Genomic DNA, 20,949 nt, shown 5'->3' on the forward strand with positions numbered 1-20,949 from the left:
TTCTTCCTGAGCTGAGATTTCTCTGGGCAAATTGTCCCTTCCCTGATCGCTGAGGGATCTAAGAGCACAGTAGTTAGAACACCAGATCTGGTCAGGAAGACCTGAGTTCAAATCCTGTCTCAGATACTTGCTAGCTATGTAATTGTCCAAAGTCACTTAACCTCTGTCTGCCTCAACTACATCATCTTTAAGATGGGGATAACAGCATCTCCTTCCCAAGATTGCAAGATAATATTCTGCTTTGCAAATCTTAAAGCCCTATGTAAATATTTTCTCTGGATCTCAAGAGGTGAAAAGAAGGGGGTAGAAGACTCCATTTCTCAGACTTTGGGTTGGTAATGTTTGGGCAGCTTGTCCTGGGAGTTACATTGTGCCTGCTGTAGTTGGGACAGTCGGCTTCCTGCCTCGACACGTGATCTCTGTTGGAGAAGGTTCATCCGTTAGCCCTTACTTGTACCCCTGCATGCTTGTTATTTTGGGGGACACACAGTCTGCTCTGATTTTCAATGTTAATGGTGACAACAAACATCTGCATGTGGGCATGTGACCCATATCTCTCCCTAGGATAGGAGGAACCATGGGAAATTTTTAACAAAATAGATAAAAATACACTAAAACAGATAATATTAATATGTGGTTTTCTAATCGATAGATGGCTCTCAGGAAGATGTGGCTTCCACTTCTATTTGAATTTGATACCACTGGTGCAGGGAGTAGATCACTGGACATGGAATGACAAAGACCTGAATTCAAATCTTATCTCAAACACTTAGTAACTTGTCCATTTGAACTTTAGATTCCTCTGTCTGTAAAACGGGGCTTAATAATAGCACCTACTTCACAAGGTTATTGTAAGGCCCAAATGAGATAATATAGGTGAAGTTTATTATAAACTTTACAATGTCATAGAAACGAAAGTTTTGAAATGACAAATTATTGTTATTATTATTGCCCACTCCATTGCCGTATGTTTGTTCTCTCTGAGACACTCATCCCATTATGGCTTTTATCCTTCAACCTCTCTGGATGTTGGTGCTCACTGTAACAGCCTGCAGCAGCTAGAACAATATGTTTGTTCTAGTGGGGACTGTGAGTCGACTCAGAGGGTCAGCGTTCAGGCCATCCCAGAAGGCTTGTCTTTTGGGGGATGGTCAGCCCCTGGTAGATGATAGTGCTGTGTGGCCCATTCCGATATGGCTGCTTTCCGTGGCCATGGCAGCTTGCTTTATTATAACTTATCTGCTTTGATCCTCTTGATAACCAGTCTGCTTTGATTATAACTTATCTGCTTTCTCTCAATCTAGTTTGAAATTTTTTAAAATAAAATTTTATTAATATATTATTTTGAAAATTTATATTTCTATAATATTAGGTAATTTGACACATTTGAGATATTTTCTTAGAGTTGCTTCATTTAGAGAAATTATATTTCCCAATATATTCCTCCTTGTAGAAAGCCATTCCTTCATTTAAAATAAGAATAATAAAAAGGAGAAAAGTTCAGCCAAATTACCCATAATGAAAAAGTCTTATATTATTTTGCAGTATTCCATGTCTTGGTCTGCTGCCTCTACCATGATGGTTTCAGTGTTTTTTCTCAGCTTGTTCTACCTCTTAAAAAGCTTTCTGCTATGGTTGTTGTCCCAGTTTTTACAGCCAACCCATTTCCCTTTCTGCCTTGCTGAGTTGTCTCCAACTCTGAACAGGATTCTGCTTCTTACAACCCATAGGGCAAGGATATTAGATGTTCTCCCTGATCCCTTCCCTCTCCCCTCCCCTCCTCTCCCCACAAATATACATACACAGTCTCGCCCAGTTAAAATCAGATTCTGGCCCAGGTGTTCTATGGGAACTTGGGAGTGGTGAGACATGATAGCAGTCTTCAAATATTTGATAGGCTATCATGTGGAAGAAGGTTTGGTCTTATCCTGTTTGGCTCTAGAGGGCAGAGTTAAAAGCAGTACACAGATGTTTCCGAGGAAGTAGATTTGGGGTCAGTGTAAAGAAGAACTTCCTGAAAGAGATCTTCATCAAGAGGCTATATGACTATCGGTGGGGTCATTGGCTAGGAGATGTTCTATCAGGTGTTGGGGAGAGAGAGGAAAGATGATCTCTACTGTCCCTTTCAACTTTGAAATACTTGAATGTCAAGAAAGATTCTAGGAAAAGGACTCAAAGGCAGCCCCCTTCCCCAAAAAAGCATTCAGGAGAAATGAAGGAACAGTTGCTCAGATGCCTGGTTTGATACGTCCTTTGTTGTTGGGAACCCTAGTTCCCAATAGCTTCAGGATGTTACAGAGATTCATCAAGATAGAGGAACAAAGAGCAGTGAATACAACTCTAAATTGTGAAATGTTTAGTACAGTGCCTGGCTCATAGCAGGTGCTTAATAAATGCTTGTTCCCCTTGTTCTTCTGCTAATTAGTGTGTACTCTTGAACAAATTACTTAGTCCTTCTCAGTCTCAAAGATAATCCTTGAATTACCTGTCTCATTGGATGGTTATAGGAAGAGCTGTTTCTTAAGTGTGAAATGACCTATAAATATGAATTAATTTGATTCAGTAAACAAATATTAAGCACTAAGTATGTGCCAGGCCCTATGCTAAGCTCTAGGGAAACCAAAAGGACAAAATATAGTTTCTCCGGTCTAAAGGAGACAAAATGAAAACAAATATATGCAAAGTAAGCTATATCCAGGGTAAGGAGATAATAAAAAAAGAGGAAAGAATGGAATTAAGAGGGATCAAGGAAGACTGTAGGAGGTGGGATTTTTGTTGGGACTTAAAGGAAGTCAGGGAAGTAAGGCCAGGTAAGAGGAGGTGGATAGGTTAAAATCATATATTAAGATTCATATATAAATATGTGTGGAAATCCAGCATAGGAGCAGGGAAAGCATGGTGAAGAGCATTTGGGTGAAGATTAATAAAGGCAAAAACAGCAGCTATATTGCTGTCAACATTTACAACAGAACACCCAAACAGAAAGAAGAAATAGATGGGTTTGGAAAATGGATTGCAAACCTGATACAAAGAAATTTTCCAATGAGCAGAAAGTGGTTTTAGGGGCAGCAATGTTTTTCATTGGCTTGAATGCTTTTATCATCATCTGAGAGAAGTGCTTCTGAAGTGTAGAGCAGAAATATGCTAGACATGAAGGCTGGTCTGTCCCATTTGAAGTGGGCAGTGACCAAAAACAAAGGTTCAAGCAGATAATTTGCATCTTCCTCTTTGAAAGAATTCAGCCTCCAAATCAAGTAAAAGCATTTATTAAGATGTGCTGAGAATCCTGCACTTAGAGCAGACCGTGTTCCTCTCAGGAGCTTAGCAGGAGTTAGCAGCTCAGCAAAGCAAAATAAAGATATTTATAGAATCTGATTCCGTCACAAGTTATGGGAGTTTGCTACCATGAAGAAGTCTAAGGCCTTGATGGAACTGTGCATGTGGGTTACCCAGAATGCATCCAGAAAAGCCCATTGGGAGTGGTGGTGTTAATGTATGGTAATGATATTATTATTAGCCTGATTTCGTCATAAGTTTGTCCACAGAAGAGCAGAGAAGGATAGTGCACAGGTGCTGTGTTGGGAGAAAGGTTTATTGAAATTTGCAGTTCAATGTCCTGATTTATATCCTATTTAACACTGGCTGAACTAGATGGATGATGGAGTTACAGACCATGTACATTTGTACCTGTCAGCCAGTGATTAAGGATTTCTGTGGGGTTTGGGCTGGGATCTCATCATTCCCTCTGCAAAGAGCTGGTACCCAGATTCATTGGGGAGAGGGAGAAAGGTCTCAGCTTTCATACCTTCTTCAGGCTGAAAAGGCCCTTGCCTACAGCCCAGTGTTGAGAGGGTGGAGATGGAGAAAATCACACCTGAGCCAGATTTAGACAACGAGCAGCTCTGATTGAAAGCAAGATCATTTGGAAATTAATAAAGGCTAGACTGAGACAAACTGAGTTAAAAGATTTAGCAAATGAGGACAGAAGACCAAATAATGAGAAGGGGGGAGGGGGTAAGGATCCAAGCAGAGGGGAGAGAAGTCATTTTAAGTATCTTTGCCACAGTTTGAGTTGTTTGGGAAGTGAAGACTGAACCATCTTCACTCTGTGAAGAGCTAGGCTGGCCAAATCGAGGATGATCTGTTTTAGTAAAAACTTTTGTTACCTCCTGAGCTTTTTCAGTCCTGCAAGGAAAGACTTCCACCCAACTGGTAAAGATGCCAAAACCAGAAGTAATTTGAAACCCTTGCATGTAGGTATATGTATAAAGTCTTATCTGCCAGTCTTCTCTTGGTAGGTAGCCCTTCTCTGAACAGGTTTTATTTTTTAATTTTTTTAATTTTATTTTTTTATTACAATAACTTTTTATTGACAGAACCCATGCCAGGATAATTTTTTTTTACAACATTATCCCTTGCACTCACTTCTGTTCCGATTTTTCCCCTCCTTCCCTCCACCCCCTCCCCTAGATGGCAAGCAGTCCTATGTATGTTGAATATGTCGCAGTATATCCTAGATACAATATATGTGTGCAGAACTGAACAGTTTTCTTGTTGCTCAGGGAGAATTGGATTCAGAAGGTTGAAATAACCCGGGAAGAAAAACAAAAATGCAAACAGTTTACATTCATTTCCCAGTGTTCTTTCTTTGGGTGTAGCTGCTTTTGTCCATCATTGAGCAATTGAAACTGAATTAGGTCTCTTTGTCAAAGAAATCCACTTCCATCAGATTACATCTTCATACAATATTGTTGTTGACGTATATAATGATCTCTTGGTTCTCCTCATTTTACTTAGCATCAGTTCATGTAAGTCTCTCCAGGCCTTTCTGAAATCATCCTGCTGGTCGTTTCTTACAGGACAATAATATTCCATAATATTCATATACCACAATTTACCCAACCATTCTCCAATTGATGGGCATCCATTCATTTTCCAGTTTCTGGCCACTACATACAGGGCTGCCACAAACATTTTGGCACATAAAGGTCCCTTTCCCTTCTTTAGTATCTCTTTGGGGTATAAGCCCAGTAAGAGCACTGCTGGGTCAAAGGGTATGCACAGTTTGATAACTTTTTGGGCATAATTCCAGATTGCTCTCCAGAATGGTTGGATTTGTAAACAGGTTTTAAAAGAAGGGGGATGGTTTGTGACCTCCTCAGGATTCTCCTGGGCACAAGTTGGGCAGGCTTGGCAAACTTACCAGATGATTTCTCTCAGCTCATGATCAATGAAAATAGGTTTCATCAGGGAGCAAAATATTTGGGATTGTGTCTTCTGCTTATCTGAACCTCTTACTTGTTCTTTCATGGATGTGCAACCTACAGCATATTTACTGTAACCTTCTGCGGGAAACAGTAGCAATGAGAATAAGCAATTGTCCTACTTGAAAAACAATTCCTGCTCCCAAGTCTGTCACAGAAGCTCAATGGAGAATAGGGTTGGGAGACTTCACTTAACTGCCAGAACTTGCTCTGTGACCAAAGCGGAGCAGTTAGTAATGATTTAATTCAACTCAAATTAAATCAACAAGCATGAGAACATCATCTTTGCAAAAGTGGAGAAAGCAGTAAGAAGAAATTCATTACTGGGTTTGATTTTCATAAAAAAAACTAGATTCTGGTTGCTGGGGTAGAAATAAGGGACTTTAGATGATGGTGACCATTCCACTTCGGAATTTGTGATAGGAAGGAAATGAGAGTCAGAGATAATCTAAAGTTCTTCTTAGATCTCAGGAGAGCAAACTTCAAAGAACTCCGAAAAGGGATATGGAGGATAAGAGGAACACATAAATGAGTCAGTATTGGAAGAATGAGATCTCCAGAATGAAATTTTGAAGACACTAAGAGACAATTCTAATAAGAAACGAGGAAATTTCTAAAGAGACAGATGAGGATGCACAGGGATCTCATCTTTCAATTTAGGTTTATTTATTTATATTTTGTTCCTTATATATATATATATGTACATATATATTTCTTTATATTTATCTATAGACTTCATATATTCAGTAAGAATTTGTACTAGGTACTGGGAATACAAACTTAAAAAGAAACGATTACCTCTTGCTCAAGGAGCTTATACTACATTTTTATATCCAGCTCCTTTTAATAAGATTCAACTTACAACTTAGATTTTTAAAATATGTTTAGAAAATGGAAACAAAGATATGTAACTGGAAACAGTGCTAAAGTTCAGGATGAATGGAAGCTAATCAAGTAAGAGAGGCAGTACCAGGAGTTTCAGTGTGCCTGGAGTCAGGAAGACCCAAATTAAAATCAGGTATTTATTAACTCTGTGACCCTGGGCAAGTCACTTACTCTGATTACCTCAAGCTACTGGAGAAGGAAATGATGGCAAAAGATTCCAGTATCTTTGCCAGGAAAATTCAGGACAGTATTGGTGTGCTGTGTTTCACAGGGTCATGAAAAGTGAAAGAAACAATCAAGTAAGAAGTATTTATTAAGCACCTATTGTGTACCATGTAATATGCTGACAGAGATACAAGCATAGAGAATGAAACATTCCTCAGCTTAGATTCTAAAGGAGAAGATAAAAAATTAGATATATAATTATAAACAGAATAAATAAAAGTAGAATGCATACAAATATAAAGGAGAAGGGAGAAGGCACCAGGAAAGGCTTCTTGTATAGAAACTGGTTCTAGAGGTGTTACTTGATGGAATAGAGGGATTCTTTAAGGCAGAAGTGAGGAGGGCATACCTTCTAGACAAGGAAAGGTGGGATAACCAGTGCAAAAGCACAGAGAGACAGAAAGAGACAGAGACACAGAGAGAGACAGACAGAGAAAGATAGAAAAATAAAGAGGGGGGATGGAGGAAGGAAGAAAAGTAGAAAGAGAGGGAAGGAGGGAGACAGGGAGAGGGAAGGGGAGAAGAAGAGGGGAAGAAGGAGAGTTAGAAGGAAAAAGGGAGAGAGAGAGTTGGTTTGGCTGAAACAGAATTTTGCTAGTGATGTGTGGTGAGTCCAGGAAAATAAGTGGGGCTGGGGTGTAAAGAATTGATATTTGATTTTAGAGGCAAGAGGAGTCACTGGAATTGGTAGAGTTCGTGATGCTGAGTGAAATGAGCAGGACCAGGAGATCATTATATACTTCAACAACAATACTAGATGATGACCAGTTCTGATGGATCAGGCCATCCTCAGCAACAAGATCAACCAAATCATTTCTAATGGAGCAGTAATGAACTGAACTTGCTATACCCAGAAAAAGAACTCTGGGAGATGACTAAAAACCATTACATTGAATTCCCAATCCCTATATTTATGCACACCTGCATTTTTGATTTCCTTCACAAGCTAATTGTACAATAATTCAGAGTCTGATTCTTTTTGTACAGCAAAATAATGTTTTGGTCATGTATACTTATTATGTATCTAAGTTATATTTTAATATATTTAACATCTACTGGTCATCCTGCCATTTAGGGGAGGGGGTGGGGGGGTAAGAGGTGAAAAATTGGAACAAGAGGTTTGGCAATTGTTAATGCTGTAAAGTTACCCATGTATATATCCTGTAAATAAAAGGCTATTAAATAAAAAAAAAAAAAGGAATTGGTAGAGTTCGGGAATATTGGGTCAGATATGTATCTAACTTGAATCTCAGGGCTCATTGGTATAGGACTCTCTTTCCATGGGTAGAGATGAAGATGAAGCTGTGTGAGAGCTGGAACAGAGTTGGGGAGATTTAGAGAGGAGAGATTCAGGCTCTTCATATTTTCTAAATATGGTGCTTCTAGTTTCCAGCTTTGAGATAGAAAATGGCTGTTGCCACTTTCCCTTCAGATGATTAAAGGGAGAAGACTCTGGGAAGAAGCTGACAATAGAAGAACTGGCAATTTTCATAATGTCCCTATTCCCAGCTCATAACATTACAGACTACTGGGAATTTTCCACTATGATTGAGATCTAGGACTCTTTTGGTTGGGCTGAGTTACTTCATTCCCAATGAGAGAGCTCTTTCACTCTATGTTATCTAGTATATATTTGCTCATGTGTACTTCCTCTGATTCCTGTTTTGCTGTGTATCAACTTGGATAGCCTTTTTTGTTTGTTTCAGATTTGTTATTTTTTCTTTATTTGACATTTGTGTATTCATTGTGGAACTCGTATTTGGTGTGAAGAATCTAGCCTTGGATATATAGCTTGGGGTCCTGCTTTCACCATTAATGAATAGTGATCAGAAGTTTAGCTTGAACTTGAAAATGACATCCCCTAGACTAATAATGTCTAAGGGAACAGACAGATCTAAATCTAGCCAGGTACCCCCTTTCTCTCAGGAGAGCAGAACAGTTGGCCTCTGCCCTCTGCTTACTATTTCCCCTCTGGCAGGAATGATAAGGGTGGGGAGAGAAGAGGCTAGAGATATCTATCTCATTTTCATACTGTGAGCCAAATGTTACACCCCATGTTTTATGAGGTACTGTCTTTTCTACATGCACATAAGAAAAGCCATTCTGGCCTCTGTTTGGAAGAGGAACCAAAGAGGGAAACCATTTAGGAGGCAGAGAACAATAACAAAACGAATATTTTGGCTATTATATGAAAAAAAGAAGGATCCAGAGAGGTTAGAACTGCTGCTTGGGGTGGATGGGATGATGATGACTTGTGAAACACAGCTGCTCAATTCTTATTTCGCCTCCACTTTCTCTGCCAAGGAAAGTGACTTTGAGATGGAAAAGCTAGAACAAATGGCAATATAAGTCAGCTTAGAAAAAATAAGAAGATTATGAGAGAAGCCTTAGCCTCCTTTCATGAATTTAAATCTCTGAGTCAAATGAACTTCAACTCTAGTTCTGAAAGATATGATTCATGCGTCACTGTTAATAAGAGAGCTCCTGCAGGATCCAAGAAAGGCAAATGTCCTGATTTCCAGGAATGGGAAGAGAACAGAGTCCGTAAGCCATGGTCCAGTGAGCTTGACTTTAGTCATTTTAACTCCCAGTGTTCCCAAGTAACTCTTGAAGTGAGACTATAAGTTTTAGACTAATTGATGATCTGCATCAGGGGAGTAAGATTTCCATGGTGGAAGTTCCCCACATATCAGTGAAGTTATGGACCCTTCAAAAAAAAATGGTAGCCTAGTGAATAGTTAGTGGGAAAAACATACAGTAAGAAGAACCAACTTGGTTTCCTTAACAACAGGTCATTCCAGACCAAGCTTATTTCCTTTGTTGACAGGGTTACTGAACTAGTAGATCGGGGGTATGTTGAAGACAGAATTTACCACAATTTTTGCAAAGTGTAAAGTCCTTCATGTTATTCTTGTGAAAAAGGTGAAGAGAAGTGGAGGTTTGGCACTAGTTCAGTGATCAGAGGTTAAGAATCATCACGTGGAAGGAGATTTCCAGTGGAGCCATAGAGTCCAAGGGGCTGGGCTTGGCCCTGTACCATTGAACATTTTCATCAATGACTTAGATAAGGGCACAGATGGCATGTTGATTAAACTGACAAATGATACAAAGCTGAAAGGGATGTTTAACACACAGAGTCAAGCTCTAAAATGATCTTGACAGGCTGGAACATGGAGCCAAATTTCAAAGAATGAAATTTCTTTTTTTTTTCAGTTATTCATGTACAATCATATTAAATATATTTCCACAGTGGTTATTTATTTATATTCTCTAAATATGTAGCATATATTTATTATTCTATGACTTTGAGATAGTAATATTCTAAATAAGAATTAAAACAAAAAGGAAAAACCATAAGAAAGAAAAAACAAAAAAAGTGAAAATAGTATGCTTTGATCTGTATAGAATGAAATTTTATGGGAATAAATATAAAATCTTCTATTCAGATTTTTTAAAAAGCAGCTTCACAAGAACAAGACAAGAGAAACACAGATAGACAGCAATTCCGAAAAAAAGATCTGCAGGGCTTAGTGGACTACAAGCTAATTTTTTTCCAACAGTATGATATGACAATCTAGAAAACTAATGAAGTTTTAGCCTGCATAAAGAGGGGGAAGGAACAAGAATTTGCCAAGTGCCTACCGTATTCCAGGTACTTTACAAATATTATCTGATTTGATCCTCATAACACAAGTCTGTGCAGTAGGCGTTATTATCATTCCCATCTTGCAGTTGGAGAAAACTGAATCAGCCAGAAGTTCAGTCACTTGCTCAAGGTCACAGTAAGTTTTGGAGGCTGGCTTTTAATTCTGATCTTGACTCTAGGCTCAGCACTGTGTGTTACCAGAGTGCCTCAGAAAAGCACAATGAACCTAGGAGGTCATAATCCCACTGTCCTTTGCCCTGATCACACCACAGCTGAAATATTAAATTCAGTTCTAGCTAAGAAAGATATGGATAAGCTGGAAAAGGTCTAGAAGAGGGGAGCCAGGAAGGTGAAAGTTGAATCTGTGATGTGATGATCAGGTAAAGGAACAGGAGATTCAGCCAGGAAAAGCAAGAGAGAGCTAGGGGTCCTCAAACTTTTTAAATAGGGGGCCAGTTCACTGTCCCTCATGCTATTGGAGAGCCGGACCATAGTAAAAACAAAAACTTTGCTTTGTGGGCCTTTAAATAAAGAAACTTCATAGCCCTGGGTGAGGGGGATAAATGTCCTCAGCTGCTGCATGTGGCCCACAGGCGTAGTTTGAGGACCCCTGCTAGGGAAACAGAATTGCCATCTTCAAGCAAGGTGGTAAGCATTTCTTAAATGCTTACTGTATGCCAGGCTCCCCACACAGTACTTTGGCAAATATTTGAAAGACTGTTTGAATAGGGATTTAATCTGTTCTGTTTGACCCAAGAGGACAGATCTGGGAGGAAGCTGTAAAGGGGCAATTTAAGTTCATTATCAGAAAAAAAAAACAACTTACTAACAATTAGAGCTACCCCACAGTGGTCATTGCAGTTGATTAAATTTTACTAGTGGAATAGGGTATTCTTTTGCCTTTCCCCCCACCTCTTTGTCTGGAACCTCTTCATCCTTCTGGGCTTTAGAACTGTAGACTTTTCCCACTTGGAAGGGATCTCAAAGGGGGTATCCCCTTCTTTTAAAAATGAAGGACCTACTGGGTGAAGAAGTGACTTGTTCAAAGTAAGGGAATGGAGGAGTCAGGACTAGAATTCAGATCTTTTGACATGTCTCAGAATTTTTCCCACTGAATGTATGAGATGAACTTTTTTTGAAGTGAGGTGAATGATCTCTGCCCTGCCTTTTTTTTTTTTTTTAAACTGGCTTTCAGTATCTAATCAGATAGTGTAAGTGAAAGGGCTTGGCAAAGAGCTAAACCTTGGGAGACATGATAGTGATGGTTGTCATTGCTATCTCAGATTTGAAATAGGTGAGAAGGAAAAGGGCCAGGAAACAGATAAAGCACCACCATTCAGCTTGTTTCCCTTTCCAAGTTCATTCTGCCTTGCCTGGGAACTTCGTGCTGTCTGGACAGCCTCTTCCACCCCATTCCCTTAATTACCTTGTCTTGACCCTGAGCAAGGTGAGAACTGAAGTCCTGGGACAGTTGCCAAGTGATCAGCCTGGGAAGCAGGTCCTGAAGGTGACCTGGGAGCAGAGCTCTATGGGGAGTCCCAGCTTCAATAGCAAGGAGTGTTTATACTTTAAAGCCCAACTCACACAGTGTTTCCTGCATTCCCTGATCCCCCTGCGTCTTCACATCAACCTCTGTTCCATCCCTTTCTGATGTATTTATCAGATCCCATTGTGTATTAGTATCATGGCCCAGTCTTAACTGTGTATCCTTTTCACAGTGTCTAGGACAATGCTCTGCATACAACTGGTGCTTAATAAATCCTGGTTGAATGAACATATGAGGGTCAGGATAGAAAGGTAAGCACAAATGCCAACAGAGGTATCCTGACTCATTTATTCATCACTCAGCAAACACTTATTGAATACCTATTATTTGCAAACCTTCTACAGAGTGTAGCTACTTAGAGCAGAGAGCCCACTCCAGATGATTCACAGCTTGGCCACTTGGGGTTATTCCATGTATCTCCACTGGAGGTTCTGAGATCCACCCCTGCTTTGGGGTCCCTCTTCTTCCAGTTACCCCAGAAGAGAAGGGGGGGCTGGTTTGGAAATCAGCGGATTTGAGCTTGAAGCCTGATTCTGCCACTTACTAGCTATGATATTTTAGCAAGTTGTTTCATTGATCTGGGTCTCACCTTCCTCCTTAAATAAAGGGGTTGACTCAATGATAATGAAGGTTCTTCCAGTTCCAAATCGATGATCCTTAGAGAATTCGAACATATCTTGTCATGAATCTGAGCAACAGAATTAGGAAGGCAAATCTAACCAGAGAAGCAACAATACTGAGTTTTTTAGAGACAACGAAAGGGATGGATAGATTGGATGATGAGAGAGAGACAGAGGAGAGAGAAAAAAGAAAGCAGATACAGACATTTTTAGATAGTGACAGAGATAGACATATACATATAGATAAACAGAGAGACAGACATAGATATATAGATAGATACAGAAAGAGAAAGAGAGGCATATACATATAGATATAAACAGAGACATAGACAAAAAGACAGATATGTAGATATATACCTATATATAGCTAGATATAGAGAGCCAGAGAGACAGCCAGAGAGATTGAGACAGAGACAGAGAGAGGAGAGAGAGAAAAGAAAGAGCAGACACAGAGACATATATAGATAGTGACTGAGATGGAGAGACATATATAGATAGATAGATAGATAGATAGATAAACAGAGAGAGACAGAGACATCTAGATATATAGATATAGAAAAAGAGAGATATACACATAGATATAAACAGAGAGAGATGGAGATAAAGAGACAGATATATAGATATATCTCTCTCTATATAGCTAGATGCAGAGAACCAGAGAGAGAGAGAGACAGACAGACACACACACACACACACACACACACACACACAGGTGTTAGAATTCCTTGGAGAGGGATAAAGAGTTCCTGGGAGAGAGAAATGAATTGGAGACAGAGGAAGAAGTCAGGGAAAGGGTGAAGAAATTGAGAAGGGAGAGAAAAGAAGGAAGAGGTTAGGGAAAAGAATGTCAAAGCTGGGAAGGAGGGATGGAGAAGTTAGAAAGAGGAGGTCAAACTTGAAGGAATGATAAGATTAGAGAAAGGGTGAAAAGGTCTAGAGAGACGAACCAAAACTAGGGGGAGAAATTCAGAGTTTTAAAACTCTGAATGGAAAGATTTGGAGAAAGAAGGCAGATTGGGGAGAGAAGAGTAAGGATGTTGGGTGAGTGATGTTGGGAATGGGATGGAGAAGTTGAATGAAGGAAGGAAAGTGTGAGAGAAGGAAAAGTTGGAGGAGGGATGGAGAGATATTGATATAGAACTACATGGAGGATATATATATATATATATATATATAAAACTGCAAAGCCCAAATGGGATAACTGACACATCCAGTGTCACACACAGGTAGTAAGTTCCCAGGATTTGAATCCTGGTCCTCTGACTAAATCCAGCACTCTTCCCACCGTACTGTGCTGTAGGGAGGGAAAGGAGTTGGGAAAGGGAGACGTCAAAGCAGGAATGGGTCATTCTGAAGAAGATTCAGAGGTTGGGAGTGAGCTTGGGGTGAGGAAGAATGGAAAAGCTGGTCTGTTCCCAGGACACCTTTCCTCAGTAGTGGTCATCTGGGCTTGGTCTCAGTCACCAGTGAAAGCAACCTCAGGCAAGGGGTCCCTCCTCACTCCCTCTATCGTGCAAGTGCTAAACTAAGGGGCTTCTAGATTTAAGCAGAGTCTCCCTGACTACCAAGAAGTCCTCCCCCACTGAGGCCCACGGACCCTCCAAAGCCAGATGGGAGTTCAAGTAAACATTGATTTCTCCAGAATCTTCTTTTAAATACCCAACCTTAAAGTGTAACTAAACTCATCTGATACAGCTTTCCTCAAAGGAGAAGCCTAGGCAGCCTGAGAGCATCTGAGAGCCTAAGAGAGGGGGTGCAGCAAAGGGAGAACTTGTGGGTGATGGAAAGAGCACTAGTTCAGAAATCAGCAACTGGGGGAGGTTCTAATCCTACTTCCACTGCTGATTAGGCAAGTCACTTCCATTTGTTGGGCATCATGTAAAGTGAGGAGATTGGGTTATCTGTGTGTCTCAAGGGACCCATCAGCTCTGAATCCTGTGTCCTAAGGGCCCTCCCAGCTCTGACCTCCTAGGTTCTAAGGCCCTTCTAGCATTCCTTGTTCTGAGGATCCTATTGGTGCTAACATTCAATGTTCTGAATCTTCCTGCTTCTAATATATATATATATATATTTTTTTTTTCCTGACTGAGACACCATTGCTCAATAGATGATTTAAACTTGAGTCTGTTTCCTTCTCTATAAAGTGAGAATAATAATAGCATCTCACTCACATGATTGTTATAGAAGCAAATGAGATAATGTGTGTAAAGTACTTTGTACTTTACTTAGAGCATTTTATATATATATATATATATATATATATATATATGTCACCTTTTATTTTTATTAACAGTGATAATAACATCTCAGCTCTAGCATTCTCTGTTCTAAAGATGTACTCGATTTGAAATCCAGAATCCTGAATCTTCTAATCCTAGGTTTTGAATCTTGCTTCCAACATTTAGCTAGTTGTGTGACCATAGGCCTCATTTTTCTCATCTGTAAAGTGGGTCTAATAAACAGGTAGTCCCTAGCTTACAGGGCTATTAGGAAAGATATAATCTTTGTAAGGAAGGCTCTTTTTAAACCCTAAGGCACAATATATATGTATTAATGAGAATAATTATAATAAGGTCCTAAAGTTCTTACTATTCTGCCATTCAAAGATTGAATCTTCTCTGACTTTATGGATTTACTTGTGGATGTTTCCTGAGCCCAGGAGACTAATGTTTTCTAAACAGTTGCTTTCTGAGAGTCCAGGGTCAAGATGAATCAGAAGAAAACTTCTTAAACTTTGGCTCTCATATGGGGTCTCAAAAATGAATGTGGGGTCATTAAATTGTGACTTATTAATAAATGGTTAATTTGTATACCTATTTTTTAAAAGTTTTCAACATTCATTTTTGTAAAATTTTGAGTTCCAAATTTGTTCTCTCTTTCTCCTCTACCTCCACCCTTCCCTCCCCAAGACCGCAAGCAATCTGATACAGGTTATACATGTACAATCATTTTAGACAGATTTCCACATGAGTCATGTTGTGTAAGAAAAATCAGAACAATAGGGAAAAACCACAAGAAAGAAAAAGCAAACAAACAAACAAAAAAAGATAAAAATAGTATGCTTCCAGTCTCTGGATGTGGATGACGCTTTCCATCACAAGTCTATTGGAATTGCATTGTTGAAAAGAGACAACTCCATCGTGTAATCTTGTTGCCGTGTACAATGATCTCCTGTCCCTGCTCATTTCACTCAGTATCAGTTCCTGTAAGTCTCTCCAGGCCTTTCTGAAATCAGCCTGCTGATTGTTTCTTACAGAACAATAATAGTCCATTACATACATATACCATAACTTATTCAGCCATTTTCCAATTGATGTTACCTATTTTATATGTCTCTATATATCTAGGATCATGTAAAAATTTCCCTGGAGAAAGTTTATGATGCCTTAGGCTAGTCATCTTGACCACCTAGGTTCCCTCCTCCCTTCCTATGAGGCTGGGGTCCCTGGCAGCATTGCGCCCCCCCCCCCCAGTCTCAGGGTGTGGAGAGTCTTGGGCTGCCCAGAATGGAAATGTGACTCAGGCTGGAGCTGGTAAGGCTACACCCACTCCTGACTCATTCTCAGCTGGGTGGGTAAAGCCTTAGCATTCTCCTTGGGGCAGGGAGGACATTTCACACACCCAGGCTGGCCTGCCCCTGGTCCCAGTTCATAGTGTCCAGGAAGTCATCCAATCCCTACACCAAACGGCTATTTAGGAAGGATGTTATTTGAGAGACAAGAGGTTCCTCTCCCTAAGGCCTTCCCAGGAGCCCTCCAAGTTCTGGCACTTTCTCTTCCCTGGAAAAGGGCAGGTTCCTGGTCCTCCCCTGCCAGACAGTTATACACCTCTGGGTTTAGGTCCTAGACCTTGCTCACTTGGTCACTCAAGTCTGGCAATTGAAGTATAGAGAAAGGATACTTCCCTTTCCCTTGGGAAGCTGAGCGTATTAACTGGTAGCTCTGGTCCCGTCCAGCTCGGGTCCACTTTGATGTGAATCTTCATCACTTTCCTGTTTCTTCCCAACTTCTAGTCCTCTCCTTAAGGTTATTTCTGTTTGTTTGTTTGTTTAGATTTAGAGCTATATTATTATCAGATCTTCACTATAGTGAAGTTCTAATATTATATATTAGAACTATTTTATAGTGGGATTGAAAAATCAGTTTCCTAAGAGGCAGTCAAGTGGATATAGTATTGAATCCTGATTCAGCAAGACATGAATTCAAATCCTGAGTCAGACATTAACTAGCTGTGTGACACTGAGTAAGTGCCTTAACCTGCTTCAGTTTCCTTCTCTGTAAAATGGTAATAATAGCAACTATCTTTGGGGTTTTTGCATGAGGTTCAAATGAGAAAACATATATATACTTTGCAAGTGTTCAAGTTATATGTCAATAGCATATTATGAAGAAGTATGGTTAGGTAGAGATTTGGGGGTTCTAGTGGACCACAACTTCAATATGAGTTGTCAAACTAGCCAAAAAAAACCCAAAACACTAAAGAAATCTCTTGCTAGATTAAGAGCAGCATTGTTTCCAGGAATAAGAAAGTGATTGAGATTAGCTGAGGGAACTGGAGAGATTTATTTTCGAAAAGAGAAGAATGGGAGCCTACTGAAGGGGATTGGATGGAATAGGGATTAGGATTGTTCTGTTTAGTCCTTGAGGATAATGTCAGTCCCAGAGGGTGGGACTAAAAGATATTGCCCTTGGCCTTGACCTCTGGAAAAGCTTCCAAGCCATTGTATCTGTCCCTAAATTCAGTGGACCATCTCCAGAGGAAGTATCAACTCTCTCTCTTCAGGTTTTAAAACAGAGCCAGATAACAAATCTCCACGTTGGTTATAGTTGGGATCCCTTTGGTATGAGTTGGACCGGGTGGCCACTGGGGTGCCTTCCAACATGGCAGGCAGTGGTGCTGAGGAATCAAGAGTGGAATCAAGAGTCATGTCTAATTAGTGACCGAGTCTTGTGGATTTTATCTTTGTAGCATTTCCACCACTGCTACAATCCCCAACTTCTCTTGGACTATTATAATAACCTGACGAATCTTCCCCCTTTATCCTGTGAGCTGTTCAGGGGAACTACATAGATAGGAATGAACAGAGAACAAAACCTGAGCTTTCTGGAGAGACATTAACGAGTTCTGGATCTGTCCCCATCGTTCTTGTAGGGAGCTCTCCCTGGCCAGATATTGTGGGAGGGACTTTGGTTCCTGAAGCTTTTCACTCTTTTCCCTTCTACTCTCAGAAGGTCAATTATTAAATTTTTATTAATTTTATTAACATAATTTATTTTCAATATTTAATTTTCAATATAATTTAATAACTAAATCTTTTGTGATATGAGTAAGAATTAATAAAGTAAACTTTTAATTATTTTGAAAACTAAGTTGTTATTATTTATAATAATAAATTATTTTTATGTATTTGTTTATTTTGTTGAGGCAATTGGGATAAGTAACTTGCCCAGGGTCACACAACCGGGAAGTGTTAAGTGTCTGAGGCCAGATTTGAACTTGGATTCTCCTGACTTCAGGACTGCTGCTGTATCCACTACACCAACTAGCTGCCCCTATTAAATTATTATTAAATGAATTTGTCTCTGAACTTTATAGTATCTTCAGCTAGGTGATGCAGTGGATAGAGCCTGGAATCAGGAGGACCAGATTTCAAATCCAATCTCTAATACTAATTTTTCTGACTCCTGGAAAGTCACTGAACTTTTCTATTTATCTGTTTCCTCCACTGTAAATTGGGGATAATAATAGTATCTATCTCCCAGAGTGGTTATAGGCATCAAATGAGATAATAATTGTTAAGTGCTTAGCTCAATGCAGTGCTGGGAACATAGTAAGTGCTGTGTTAATATGAGCTGTTAGTCTTATGTTTCTGATTCTTCCTTTCATTCTCTTCTGTTTGGGGCTTACTCTGATCTCTTGCTCCTTTTCTCTTACAGGAGGAGTGATGGACAGAGCCAGCCCTTCCCTCCTGCATTAGACCTGCCTCGAGTAGATTCTGCTCCTCCCCACACAGCTTCCCTCTATCCCAAGGTAAGGTGACCTTTCCTCCCCATCTCAGGAAATCTTCAGTGAAGAGAGTGTGGACTGGACTGTGAAATGAGATGAACCTGGACTTTTCATAACCCCAAGGGATGGGCTTGGTGTTGGAGGATCAGAGTCAGGGGATCTGAATTGGAATCTTACCAGTGTCGCTTCCTGGTTGGGGAATGCTGGCAAGTGACCTCTCTCTGAATGACTGCCAGTGATGGGATTGGGCTGGATGTTCCCTGGAGCTGTAGATGGAATACCATATGACTTCTCTAAGCCTCAGTTTCCTTATCCTTAAAATGAGGATGATAATATATATATTGCTATCTCCCCTGGTTAGGAGGAAAGTGATTTTTTTATTCCTTAAGTGCTATAGAATAGAGAGTTGTTATCATAGTATCACTATCATCATCACCATCATCATCATTCACTGTCACCAGTCTCCTGATTCATGGGGTATAATAGAAAGTGATATAGTGCTGCGTCTAGCATCAGGAAGACCTAAATTCAAATCCACCATCAGATATTTCCTAGCTCTGTTAGTCTAAACAAGCTATTTTCCTGTTTGCCTCAGTTTCTTCAACTGTAAAATGGAGTTCATAATAATACCTACTTTGCAAGATTATGAGAAACAAAGGAGAAACAAAAAAATTCTTGTCACAGTGCCTGCCATGTGCAAATAAATTCTTATTCCTTTTTTCTTCTAGAGTTCCTTCCATTTTTGATATCCTTTGTCCTAAGGATCCTCCAAGTTCTGATAGTCTCTGTTCTTCTTTTTTTTAATATCAACTAAAGCTTTAGGTTAATGAATCTTTTTTTTGGAAATAGTGTTTAATTTTTGTTTAATTTTTTTCCCAACTATATGGAGAGAGTTTTCAACATTAATTTTTATAGGATTTTGAGTTCCAAATCTTTCTCCCTTTTTCCCTTTCCTCTTCCCTTCCCAAGGCAGCAAACAATCTGATAGAGGTTATACATTTGCAATCATGGAAACATATTTCTTTTTTTTTTTTATTTAATAGCCTTTTATTTACAGGTTATATGCATGAGTAACTTTACAGCGTTAACAATTGCCAAACCTCTTGTTCCAATTTTTCACATCTTACCCCCCACCCCCTCCCCTAGATGGCAGGATGACCAGTAGATGTTAAATATATTAAAATATAAATTAGATACACAATAAGTATACATGACCAAAACGTTATTTTGCTGTACAAAAAGAATCAGACTCTGAAATATTGTACAATTAGCTTGTGAAGGAAATCAAAAATGCAGGTGTGCATAAATATAGGGATTGGGAATTCAATGTAATGGTTTTTAGTCATCTCCCAGAGTTCTTTTTCTGGGCATAGCTAGTTCAGTTCATTACTGCTCCATTAGAAATGATTTGGTTGATCTCGTTGCTGAGGATGGCCTGGTCCATCAGAACTGGTCATCATATAGTATTGTTGTTGAAGTATATAATGATCTCCTGGTCCTGCTCATTTCACTCAGCATCAGTTCGTGTAAGTTTCTCCAGGCCTTTCTGAAATCATCCTGTTGGTCATTTCTTACAGAACAGTAATATTCCATAATATTCATATACCACAATTTATTCAGCCATTCTCCAACTGATGGACATCCATTCAGTTTCCAGTTTCTAGCCACTACAAAAAGGGCTGCCACAAACATTTGTGCACATACAGGTCCCTTTCCCTTCTTTATAATCTCTTTGGGATATAAGCCCAGTAGTAAGACTGCTGGATCAAAGGGTATGCACAGTTTGATAACTTTTTGAGCATAGTTCCAAACTACTCTCCAAAATGGTTGGATTCGTTCACAACTCCACCAACAATGCATCAATGTCCCAGTTTTCCCACATCCCCTCCAACAATCATCATTATTTGGAAACATATTTCTACATTAGTCATATTGTGAAAAAAGAAACAGAACAAAAAACAAAAGACACAAAATTTTTAAAAAGCAAAAATAGGATGCTTGAATTTTCATTCAGACTCCATAGTTATTTCTCTGTCTTTCGGAATTGTCTTGGATCATTGCATTGCTGAGAAGAACTAAGTCTTTTTTGATCATCAAACAATATTGCAGCTACTGTGTACAGTGTTCTTCTAGTTCTGCTCACTTCATTCAATAATGTTCATATAAGTCTTTCCAGGCTTTTCTGAAAATCACTCTGCTCATCATTTCTTATAGCACAATAATATTCCATTACAATCATATACCACAATTTGTCCAGCCATTCTCCAATTGATGGGTATGCCCTCAATTTCCAATTCTTTGCCACCATAAAAAGAACTGCTATAAATATTTTTGTTCATGTGGGTTCTTTTCCCTTTTTTATTATCTCTTTGGAATACAGACTTAGTAGCGTAATACCCCTACTGGATCCAAGGGTTTGATTGCCCTTTAGGCATAGTTCAAAATTGCTCTACATAATGGTTGGGTTAGTTCATAACTCTACTAACAGTGTATTAGGGTTCCAATTTTCGCATATTTTCTCCACTGTATCATTTTTCTTTTCTGTCACATGACCCAACTGATAGACATGAGGTGGTAACTCAGATTTATTAATTTACATTGCTCTAATCAGTTGTGATTAGAGCATTTTTTCACATAACTACAGATAGTTTTAATTTAATTTAATTTCTTTGTCTGAAAATTGCCTCTTCATATTCTTTGATCATTTAACAATTGGGCAATGACTTCTATTATTATCAGTTTGACTCAGTTCCCTAT

The 20,949-nt window shown here is 39.3% G+C and overlaps 1 protein-coding gene across 2 annotated transcripts in view; it reads left to right on the forward strand.

Annotated features, from left to right (window-relative positions):
• The window catches only part of RAP1GAP (RAP1 GTPase activating protein), a 90,926-nt gene that overhangs the window by 26,694 nt on the left and 43,283 nt on the right, over positions 1-20,949 (forward strand). For both annotated transcript variants that reach the window (XM_031962668.1, XM_031962669.1), the window contains exon 3: positions 18,123-18,216. In XM_031962668.1, coding sequence (XP_031818528.1) covers positions 18,123-18,216 — 94 coding nt within the window. The remainder of the gene's footprint in view (positions 1-18,122; positions 18,217-20,949) is intronic.

The sequence above is a fragment of the Sarcophilus harrisii genome, chromosome 3, assembly GCF_902635505.1.
Source record: "Sarcophilus harrisii chromosome 3, mSarHar1.11, whole genome shotgun sequence".
NCBI lineage: Eukaryota > Metazoa > Chordata > Mammalia > Dasyuromorphia > Dasyuridae > Sarcophilus > Sarcophilus harrisii.